Source organism: Cyprinodon variegatus, unplaced genomic scaffold, assembly GCF_000732505.1.
Source record: "Cyprinodon variegatus isolate N-32 unplaced genomic scaffold, C_variegatus-1.0 Scaffold1897, whole genome shotgun sequence".
Lineage (NCBI taxonomy): Eukaryota > Metazoa > Chordata > Actinopteri > Cyprinodontiformes > Cyprinodontidae > Cyprinodon > Cyprinodon variegatus.
The window spans coordinates 14,119-25,557 of NW_015152350.1; the positions used below are offsets into that span (position 1 = coordinate 14,119).

Here is an 11,439-nt window from a genome sequence, read left to right on the forward strand (position 1 = left end):
ATAAATTATCTTTGTGAGAACACAAAGATAATTTATTTCACTGCTGGATTTTCTTTTTCTATTTTCTAAAAATATTGTGGGAAAAATCTTTTCCTCTTTTTGGTCAGCCTCTTCCTCTTCCTAACAATGAAAACTAACAGTGGTTAAACTGTTTAACCGTTACCAAGGCAACCTACGACCCGTTAGCCCGACGTTAGTTGCTACCTACATTTTTCAGTTGAATGTTACATTGGTTTTGTAAAGATGTGATACTTTATTTGACAAAATGGTACACGAAGATTTGCGAGTGGAGTGGATTCGACAGAGGGTCACAGCCGGGTTCAATTTAACTAAATATCCAGAATCATTCGATGAACTGGTCAGCCGTGGAGGCGGCGAGGAAGAGCAGAAAATTATCCGTTTTCTGAACTTGGTCACCGATGAGGATTCGTCGATATGTCTCCTCATCTATCAAACAACTAGAGAGGAAGAAGTAGAAGTCCCCCTGGGTATGGCCAGTTTAATGATGATTTTATTATTTCATATTTTTATAAACGAAGTCAGTTACCTAAGGACCTATGAGAAGTCGAGTTCGCATTAGTGATAAGGTATATATATAAATATAAACTTAATTGATATAAGTTTTCAATTTAAGCTTAATAAAATAAGTTGAATCAACTTGATTCAGTTACTTGTTACCAATTGAAGCAATTCATTCAAGTGAAGCTGCATTTAGTTTTTAGGGTATATGATTTAGATTCTTTTCACATGCTTTTTATAGAACAGAATCTCTTTAAAAGACATATTTCTTTTGGTCTGCATGAATGTTAGCAACAGCATTTTTATTTTTCAAGAGCAAATGAGAATGTAATCTTTAAAAAACACTATTTGAAAACGATGCAGTAAACTCAGTCTGGAAGAAAAAGAAAAAAATGAGAGAATTCAAAAAAGTTTATTTCCCCTTTCAAGAGAAATAAATCCCTCTAGCTTTGAATTTTCTTTTAGCATTCACTCAAATAAAAAAATAGATTGAGATTCACTACTTTATTTTCATACATACCTCATTGAACACAACCAGAGTCTATAACACACAGACATCAGCTCTCAAATGAATATATGTTCTATTAATTAAACTTCACAATAACACTATAACAATGTAGATTTGGTCCGCTGGCATGAACCTGAGTCACTGCGTTTGTGTCACGCATGACTCTGTTAGCTCCAAAATCTGAAGCAAAGGTAGTGAAGAGCAGGAGATCGGAGTACTCAAACATTTTCTCCTTAACTGGCTCAATCTTTGACAGTTCAAATTCATGGGTTGTCCTGTATTATATTGGGTGGATGCTATTAGAACAAACCCATGTGGATTGAATTTGATTTGATGTTGTGCTGACAGCACATACAGAAAAAAGTTACACAACCTTCCGTTTACATTGTTTTTAATCTTTGGGTTTTATGGAAAGTAGCAAGTCTTTTCAAGTCAAAAAGCTCAAGTCCAAGTAAAGTCTTTCCTGACTGTACCTGCAGCGCAGCGAAGACATAGGATTTTACCTAGAGAAGCTAAATAAGCTTTAAAAATGCAGCATCAGCATTTTGTCGGAATGGGAGGTGGGGGTGCTTCCCCGAAACTGCAATTTCAAATTGGAAGAAAATGATAATAGGAAAATATTTCATGTTGTCATGATAGGGTGGAGGTTTTTGAGGACCCAAATGCAGAGATCAGGAGACAGAGGTGAGTCTTGAAGATTTAATAAGGCAACTGAGTCAAAAATCCAAAGTACAAAATACAAGGAACCAAAAACAAAACCCCCAGAAAACTTCAGGGGAAAACCCACATGGAGAGCCAGAGATGAGGAAGCATCAAAACAACAACAAGGAACCAACACTGAGTGACTGCAGAGGTGGTGTATATATGGGGAACAGAACAAAGGATGGACTAATATGAATATGAATACGGAGCAGGTGTGAGTCGAACTAACTAGAAGGAAGCCAAAGGGAAATGAAACAAGCACTAGGGGGTAACAGAGAGTAACTAAAGACTTCTTGAATATAATGAAAAATAAACCAAAGATCAACAAAACAGAATAATTAATAACTGAAAGCTAAAAACTCAGAGTCAAAAAGGGGAGATCCATAACACATGTAACTTAAATATCAAACTTTTGTCTAGTTTTTCTTTAAAAACATTTTTTGTTGAAACAGAAAGAAGATGGTCTGGGCCATAACTTAAAAGGAGGGCCTTATTCTGGGTTCCTTAACCCGGTAGCCCCTCCCTTTCGATGAGTTTGGTTCTTTAAATGATAAAAGCAGTTACGAGCTAACTGTTTTACCATTATTCATGATTACATTTTATTAAAAGTAGAAACATATTATTTCATTAAACAGTGAATTGTTGTCTATTCTCTTAGAGAGGAAACATGGAGACTCCTCAGACCCTGACCAGGCATTCACATGCGAAACCAAAACCCCATCTGACGCAGATGAGACAGATAAGCAACAAGTAAGAAGTCATGATAAACTGTTCACTCGTGTCTTAGCCTCATGTTTTGGATCAATTTTGCCATGAACTAAACTTTTCATATTTCCGGCTTGATGTATTTTTTAGGCAACAGAAGTCAAAGTGGTCTACCACAATGAGCTTCATGTAGCTGTAAACCAGAGCTTAAAGCAGTCTTTGAAATGTCGGTGTATATACTTTGTCAGAAATACAAAGGGTAAGAAACTATTCAGTGCTGAAATATTTGAAAAGGTTTAAGCCAACAAGAGCCATGCCGATGCAGTGAAATGTTGTTTATATTTTCAACAGACACTATTGATAAGCCAAAGGACATGAAAGAAGCTCACATCCAAATGCCACGACTGTTGGATGTCCACATGCATTGCAGAGACATCCAACAGGCTCTAGAGAGCAGACTTGTTCGTGTAAGTTTTATAAAACATGTTGGATAGAATTCTGACCCCAGCTGCAAACATTAAACTATAAGGACTGTATAATCTCTCCTAACATTGAACCTATTCGCTATATTTTTACTGTCTCTCCTTAGGTGTATATGCCCTTGTTCACTTCACACCAGATGTCAAATACTGGAGCGCGTTATCAGAGCAAGGAAGATTATTTGCAGCAGATGTGTAAAGATGGTGAAGAGCGGAGTTTGGATAAGTCAGTCGGAAAACTTTTGGCTCGTGATGAACTGCTCCATAGCACAACCAAGTTCCTGGCCAGCGTCAATGCATTTCAACTGCACCTTCAAATAGCAGGTTTGTGTTTTTTTTTTCATATAAAAGAGCATTGCTACCTGTAACTCAATGCAACTAACCAGCTATGTACTTATGCCCTCAGAATAACTAAAGGTTTCTTTGCATATTTGTGTTTTTTTTTCATGTTTAATGATCTCTGTATACATGTAATAAAAAAACATATTATCCTATTATAAAATTATGCAATTTATTACACCAATATACCTTTATTCATGTAAAATAATGGATCATAAATTGCTGGGGGAATGTCTCATGAGCAAAAGCAACCAAATCTTTGCTGGGTATAATAGATGCTTAGGATAAAAACACCTTTACAGTGATGTCATCAGTGACTTTGCAAACACAACAGGTTTTAAAGAGTATTGAGGTAAATTTAGTAACAAAAATAGGTCAAAGTCCTGAAAATACATCTTGCCTGGAGCCATCTGACATGTTTGCCTCGATACAGAAATATTTTGGACCAATGAATGCAGTGACGTGCATGACGTCAACGTGTCAATCAGAGGTGGAAGGCTAAAGCAAAACAAACATGGCTGTCCTGTTTTGGCTGCAACACCCTCTATTTTGTTTTGAAAAACGAGGGAAAGAACAAAATTTTTGCCTTTGTGGATGGGAAAGATGTTTGGGTGTTCCCTCTGACCTGATTTTGTAAGAGTTAAATTTGTGAGTTAACTCTGTTGGTTATGATAGAAAACAAGCTGCTACTGCAGCTGTGAATTGCTCTAGACTTGACATTGGAAGCAGGCACCCAATCTACTCAAAGAATTGTATTCAGTGTCCCTCCTTTTTGCAAATACTTTCTACTGGAACCTTCCCAGATTAATACATGTAGTTCAGACAACGCCCAAGTCGGTCCTTGAGGGCCGGTTTTAGAGTTTTCCCTGCTTCAGCACAGCTGATTTACATTGCTAGTTAATTAACAGGCTTTTTGCTGAACTGCAATCATCAGAATCAGCTGTGCTAAAGCAGAGAAACCTCTAACAGCGGACAGCGGCCCTCGAGGACCGACTTTGGGAATGCCCAATGTAGTTCGATTTGAATTCAGTTAGACATTTTCAGTTAGGTTGTTTTGCTCCAAATAGTTTGAAGGGGTTTAATGATGTAATTATGGCCATTTTTATCTAATTTTTTTAATTTCTTTGTTATTTTTGCACTACAGGTTATTTTTGCACTTTTGTGTTGTAATAGGAACGAAAAAATATAAACCCCATGACACTTTAACTGTAATTTAACTGCAATCTAGTTTGTTTTACATTTAATTACATTAGATGATACATAAACTTGAATGTAAGAGTTACAATACATTTAGGACCAAACATAGAGGATCTCCAAATCAAATCTTGCTGAGGGCCCTCTGGAGTCTTGCCCCACCCCTGTAAAAAAACAAGAACATTTTATCTTTAATAGCAAAATAGAGATTTAACAGTACCCAGCTATGTTAATCATGTTAACCATTCAAAATTTAGTTTTTTTAACACCTTTTTGCTGGGTTATCTTTTGAAAATTATAAATCCAACCATCCATTTTATGCACCAATATTCCTGCTTGGGTCACGAGGGGTGCTGGTGCCTATCTCCAGCTGTCTACGGGCGAGGGGCGGGGTCCACCCTGGACAGGTCGCCATTCCATCGCAGAGACAAACAGGACAAACAAACAGTCACACCTAAGGAGAATTTAGAGAAGCCAATTATATTAAAACAACAGTCATCCTTTTGGACTGTGGTAGGAAGCTGGAGTACCCGGAAAGAACCCACGCATGCTCAGGGAGAACATGCAAACTACATGCAGAAAGGAACCCAGACCCTTCTTCCTGCAAGGCAACAGTGCTACCCACTGGTCAACTGTACAGCCCTAAATTTATAAACCAATAATTTAATTTACAAACTGAGCAGTCTTTGTGAAGAAAATTAAAATGCAGTCCTGATGATTTATTTTAAATAGTTTTTATAAGGTGAAAATTGAGCTTTATTTTGAAAATGAAAAAGCATTTTTAGTGATCCATTTCAATTTGAAAACACATTTGCTTCCTTAGAAAAGCATTACACTGAGAGGTGTGTACAGTGAACGTCTTTGAGCATAACACCAGTGGTTATTTTGCTGCACAAAATTTAAAATCTCGTAATAATTTTTGCAATTTAAACAAATCCAATTGTATGCAATGGACATGTAAAAGGATATAGACTACAGTTGTTTTTGACAGGTCAAAGCCAAGGGCTTCAATTGCACTATAAAATATATATTGGGGGAAATATTTAGAGCAACCAAAACAAATGTATTGTTTTTACTTATTTTATCTGTAATCATTGAGAAGAAAAAAGACAATTTCCATTATATGAGATTTATCTTTCCTAGATGAAAATAGATTCAAAATCCCAGACGTCGACTTGAAACCGGAGGTGGATGTGCTGCTTAAAAATCCAGAGGTGTTGGAGACCTTAGAGCAGAGTGTGATGAACTGGCAGAGTCAGATTACTGTTGCAATGGAGGAACTGCAGAACAAAACACACCAGGTTAGAATTCATATTTTTGTTTTGTTTTGTTTCATTCTTTGTTTTGTCTTTAAGCATAATCTTGTCTGAGAAACGTTGGAAAAAGCCACAGATTTGCAAAGCTGGTTAAAACCAACCTTTTAACTAACTTTGTTAGAAACAACAAAGTAAGATAATCTTAGATCACTTCTAAAACATTCCTTTTCTAATTTTCCTGCAGGGACCGGGGCCTATGGCTGACATACAGCTTTGGCAGGAGCGTGCTTCTGTCCTCAATGCTCTGAGTGACCAGCTTAAACAGCCCGCAGTAGAGAAGATCATCAAGGTGATGAACAAAGCAAACGCAGCCTGTATTCACACCTTCAATGAAACAACTGCAGAACTAACAAAATACTTCATGGAATCCAATAATAATCGGAACTTTCTTGGAATACTGGAGAGACACTTTACGGTAAGATGGCTCTATTCTTTAAGCTTCATTTTCAAAACATTTCCTATGCTACGTTCACACCGCAAGCAGCAGGAGCAGCAAAAATGCGCGCACTGTTTTATTTTTTATGCTTGCACAAGTTAAATTCTGCTACGTGGCTGAAGCATCTTTGCTGCTTTACCTGCACGGTCGAAAAGTGGGTCTGATGCGCATTGGGCGGAGCTACCCTATTCTTTCATTCCCTCCAACAATGGCAGCTATTTTTGCTGTGATCAGAGAGTAAAAAGTAGTTTTAATATGTTTGTAAGTGAAAAAGTCCAACTCAAAGCTTCCTCTGTGCAGTCAGTTCATCCAGATTACCATCCTGCCTTCAAATATTATTTCGCTGTCAGAGCTGCATAGACCCTGTACACTGGAATCCCGTTCAACAGCAGCCTCTGGCGCGGTCACCTCTTCGTGGTTTTCCGCTACTGTTCGCGAGATGTTAGCGTTTTGTCACATATTACATGTCACATGTCACTAACCCTAAAATTGAACATATTTTGCTGGCAGGTTTCAACATTTTAAGTTAATTTAGGCGTTAATAAACTGTCTCAGGGGAGTGATCATAGTAATCTGCATCAGCAGTGTTGTGTCTGACTCCCTGCCATCTCCCAGATCAGCTTCTCTGATTGGTTGATGTGGCGCATTGAGCAGCATAAGTTCAATTTTTCCAACTCCAGCAGCTGCTGCTTCTGAAGCGCATCGCTCGCATCCGATGCTCAGAAGCTCATGACGTGCTGCTTCAGCTGCTCAGACGTGCTGCAGCTCAAAACGCACTGCAGTACCTTTTGTTATGCTAAGATGCGCATCAACCATTGACTTTGCATTTAAACTAGCTGCTCCTGCTGCCTCTGCTGCTTGCAGTGTGAACGTAGCATTGCACACACAGACTCCTTTCTTTAAAAACTAGTAAAAGCAGAGCTTGCAGGAAATTCTCATCGGGTGTGATCCTCATTGTCACTGACTTTTGCAGAATTTTGCATCGGGTGAAAACTTTGCTATGATCCGTGACACCATCCCTGATCTCATGGGGATTTTGAAGATCGTGTGGTTAACGTCTCTCCACTATAACTATAATGAAAGAATGGTCCCTCTGATGGAGCGCATTGCTTGGCAGCTGTGTGAGCGTGTGGTTCAAGGAATCAATATTCATGAAATATTCAAGTATGTCTTCTCTTTCTTGTTTCCTGAAACCTGGAGAAATGATTCTATTTAACTGGAATTATTTGAATGTGAGCATATTTGACTTTGTTGTATTTGATTGGATCAGCTTGAATTGAATTTATGGAATAGATTTGAGCTTTCTATTAGGGACGTCCCGGTCCAACATTGATATTTGTCTGATATCAAGAAGATAAGGTCAATACTCAAAAATGCAATATCGAGACTGAATTTGATCTAATTTGCTTTTCAGAATTTCCACAAATTATCTTATTTAATTATTTAGCCCTGTATAATTAAGCAAAAAAAAAAAATAAATAAATAAGTGTGTACTACTTTTTAAAATAGTTAGCTTCCTAATATGAAAGGATTGTCCAGGATATTTTCTATTTAATCAGTGTTCTTTATTTATATAAGAACTTGAATATTTTCTCTTGTACAGTGAAAACAGGGAAAAAGCAAAGTGCAAAGTGCTTGAGGCAAAGCAAGCCCTGGAGCAATGGAAGATGTCGTATTTTGAGACACGGGCTGAGATTGAAAAGTTAGGCCGAGCCCCTCGCTGGGAATTTGATCGTAAAAGACTTTTTGAAAGGTCCGATTACGTGGCTTCAATCTGCCAAGACCTGGGCAAGGTTTTTCAGGTGAGTGTACAGCCACATTTTCCCAGTCTCATGTTGACAAAACACAAATTCTACACAACTTAGTTTAAGTCAATGCCATATATGTTTTAATGGATTGCTGTGGATTGTTCAGGTGCTGGAGGAGTACCACAACATCATTTTTCTAGAGCTTACTGGAGTCCACCATGTCAACAAGGTGCTAAAGAAAGTGGATGAGTTTGTTTTGCCCTTTCAAGAAGCCAACTTTAACCCTTTTAACATGTCGAAAAAATACATTTGGAAAAAGATTATTGAAGACACAGTGAAGGTGGGTTAAGAACATTTGATAGAAATAATTGTTACTGTCATGTTACTGTCGAGGAATACCTAGTGCAGGCAGGAGGCAGGCAGCTGATTCAAATTAATGTTATACATCACATGCAATAGAGGGAAAAGGCTGCTGGGATGAACAGGATGATCTGAGCAAGACTCTTAAGGCGGGGAGCAAGGTTTTATTGTTAACTAATGCTACGTTCAGACCGCAAGCAGCAAAAACGCTCGTGCTGCTTAATTTTTTATCCTTGTACAAGTTTAGTTCTGACGCGCAGCTGAAGCATCTTTGCTGCTCTAGCTGTGCGGTGGAAACAATGGCATAAATATCGGAAAGCAGAGACTGCAGTTGCTTAGGGGCCCCCAACCTCTTAGGGGCCCCGTCACTGACACCTGGTAGGCCCCCTACGCAATTGTGGACTAGGACGTCTTTTTGCAGATGTAATGGGGCGAAAAATGTGTACTTCATATAGGGCCCGCCCACATAATGTTGCTTATGGGCCTATTGTTGTGTCGTTACGCTATTGGGTGGGAAAGTGGGTCTGATGCGCGTTGGGCGGAGCTACCCTATCCTTTCTTTGCCTGTAACAATGGCAGCTATATTTGCTATGATCAGTGGTTAAAAAGTAGTTTTAATATGTTTTTAAGTGAGAAAGTCCACCTGAAAACTACATCTGTGCAGTTTGTTCATCAAGATTAAGATCTTGCCTTCAAATATTATTTCGATGTCGGAGCCGGTCAGACCCCCACATACCGTTGGTGCTCTGTCACTAGGAATCCCATTCAACAGCAGCCTATGGCCCGGTTGTCTGTTCGCTGTTTGCCGCCGCGGCTGGAAGGCGTTTTCACATACATAATCCAAACTGCAGGCACCAGGATAATAAAAGTCAACATGTTTTGCCGGCAGGTTTCGGCATTTTAAATTAATTTAGGCGTTAATAAATTGTTTCAGAGGAGTGATCTGTACCATCAGCGATGTGCCTGTCTCCCTGCCATCTCCCAGATCAGCTTCTCTGATTGGTTAATGTGGCACGTCAAGCAGCAAAAGTTACATTTTCCCATCTTCAGCAGCTGCTGCGTTTGCAGTGCGTCCCGTGCGTCAGATGCTCATAAGCTCATGAAGTGCTGCTTCAGCTGCTCAAAACGCACTGCGGGACATTTTGCTGCGCCTTATTGCGTGTCAACCATTGACTTTGCATGTAAACTAGCTGCTCCTGCTGCCTCTGCTGCTTTAGGTGTGAACTTAGCATTAAACTAATGAAATAAAGAAAACTGGATAAAAGAAAAATGGAATTAAAAACCAGACCTTGCAACAAAAATCTGAAATCTTAACTGGACCTCTATCGATTCTACAAAACTAATTAAATGAGTGAGTCAGAGATGAGTTCTTGTAGATTTAATGAAAATCTGAGGTAAACATCCAAAACACAAAAATACTGAGAACCAAAAAACCAGCAAACGTCAGGGAAACTCATGTGGGGAGCCAGTGACAAGGAAGCAACTAACAACAACATTGAACCAGCACTAAGGAACTACACGTCGAGTCAGAACAAAGACTGGCGTAATCAGATGATATGGAGCAGGTGTGGATAGAGGTGACTAGAAGGGAGCTAGGGGAAAGGAGACAGGCACAAGGGGGCAACAGAGAGTTACCAAAGACTGGCTTAAATCTAACATAACTGCATCCTTTTGCCCATTTTTAAAAAACGAAAAGCTGGTTATTCCATGATTATTATTTTGCCTCATCCTGCTGCTTCTGGTTGATGTCATGCATTTCACTGGTTCAAAACATTTCTGTCTTGAGGCTTTTGCACGTTGTGTTATTTTCCATGTTTTTTTTTTTCTCAGGCTGTGAATGATGAAGTTATCAACTTTGTTGATCTGAATTTTGAAAACCTGCATTCTTCAGCTGCTGCCTTTAAAATGCTGCAGAAAGCCAAAAAGATCATTACCAATGAGACCATTTTCAACGATTTGATGAGGAGAATAACTGACAATGTCGTGAAACTGTACTGCAGAGAGGTGATGTACTTAAAGAGGGAAAAAAAACGTATAATTTTGCCATTTCCTTCAAATTGGTTATTTTTTTATCCAAAGCTTCAAGTGCAAATTATTTGGTCCACATCAGTTTAAAGGTCATTGGATTAGATATATGGGTAAAATGTTGTAGGGTCCTTATGTTTTGCTCATTTGCTGCATCTGATCAGTTTCTTCTTCGTCTTTTTTTTTTTTTTAACTGCAGCATTTTGTGTTGATCCTGTTATAGGTGGATTGCATGATAGAAAACTTTGAAGCAGAGAAAGAACAACCGCCTCTGATAAAAATTGGGCCTCCTGCTGCTGGAGCTATAACTTGGGCTCGGACTCTTGTCGGTCAAGTCGAACAAACCCTCCTTCTCTTCCTAAAAGAACCAGATATCATTAGCAGTGAACAGACCTCAAAGGTAAAGCACTTTACAATCTCATGTTTTTTTTTTACATTTAATGCAAGAATTCAGGAAGCCTATAAGTAACAGAACCCTTTCTGACTTTTTTGTTGGTGTTGTGATTAGGCCAAAGACAAGTGTAGGGAATTGGCAAAGCGCACCAAGGACTATGAGCGAAAGAAGTATGAATCTTGGAAGCAAGAGGCACTGGACAAATTATCCACAGTACTGAAAAAAAAAGTGCTGATTAGGAAAGTAGCTGGAGAGACGGTAAGCAGCACTATTAGATGTTATTGTTATTTTTGGAAAGAATTATCTATGTCAATATTTATACAGTACCTACCTTCACACTGCAGGTAAATGCGACCAAAATCCAAATCCTTTGCCCATTTGGAACCAATGTCTGACTTTTTCAGCCCAACGGCCCAATTCAGTCTTTTCTCTTCTAAAATAAACAAAAAACAAACTAACTGTGCTACTTTAATGTGTGGTGCTTAACCTGATACAGTTAACACATCTGCAGAATTCTCATGTTGCATTTCATCCAACTCTCAGGTTTTTTCAGACTCAGGCACAGCTGTCTGTCTGTCTGTCTGTCTGTCTGTCTGTCTGTCTGTCTGTCTGTCTGTCTGTCTGTCTGTCTGTCTGTCTATCTATCTATCTATCTATCTATCTATCTATCTATCTATCTATCTATCTATCTATCTATCTATCTATCTATCTATC

The 11,439-nt window shown here is 38.7% G+C and overlaps 1 protein-coding gene across 1 annotated transcript in view; it reads left to right on the top strand.

Annotated features, from left to right (window-relative positions):
- Positions 1-240: 240 nt before the first annotated feature.
- dnah10 (dynein, axonemal, heavy chain 10) overlaps positions 241-11,439 on the top strand; it is a 54,078-nt gene continuing 42,879 nt past the window's right edge. The window contains exons 1-13 of the mRNA XM_015404921.1: positions 241-488; positions 2,388-2,479; positions 2,585-2,693; positions 2,786-2,901; positions 3,024-3,237; positions 5,590-5,747; positions 5,947-6,177; positions 7,172-7,362; positions 7,802-8,000; positions 8,113-8,286; positions 10,137-10,310; positions 10,555-10,731; positions 10,840-10,983. Of these exons, the coding sequence (XP_015260407.1) occupies positions 266-488; positions 2,388-2,479; positions 2,585-2,693; positions 2,786-2,901; positions 3,024-3,237; positions 5,590-5,747; positions 5,947-6,177; positions 7,172-7,362; positions 7,802-8,000; positions 8,113-8,286; positions 10,137-10,310; positions 10,555-10,731; positions 10,840-10,983 (2,202 nt within the window). The 5' untranslated portion in view covers positions 241-265. The remainder of the gene's footprint in view (positions 489-2,387; positions 2,480-2,584; positions 2,694-2,785; positions 2,902-3,023; positions 3,238-5,589; positions 5,748-5,946; positions 6,178-7,171; positions 7,363-7,801; positions 8,001-8,112; positions 8,287-10,136; positions 10,311-10,554; positions 10,732-10,839; positions 10,984-11,439) is intronic.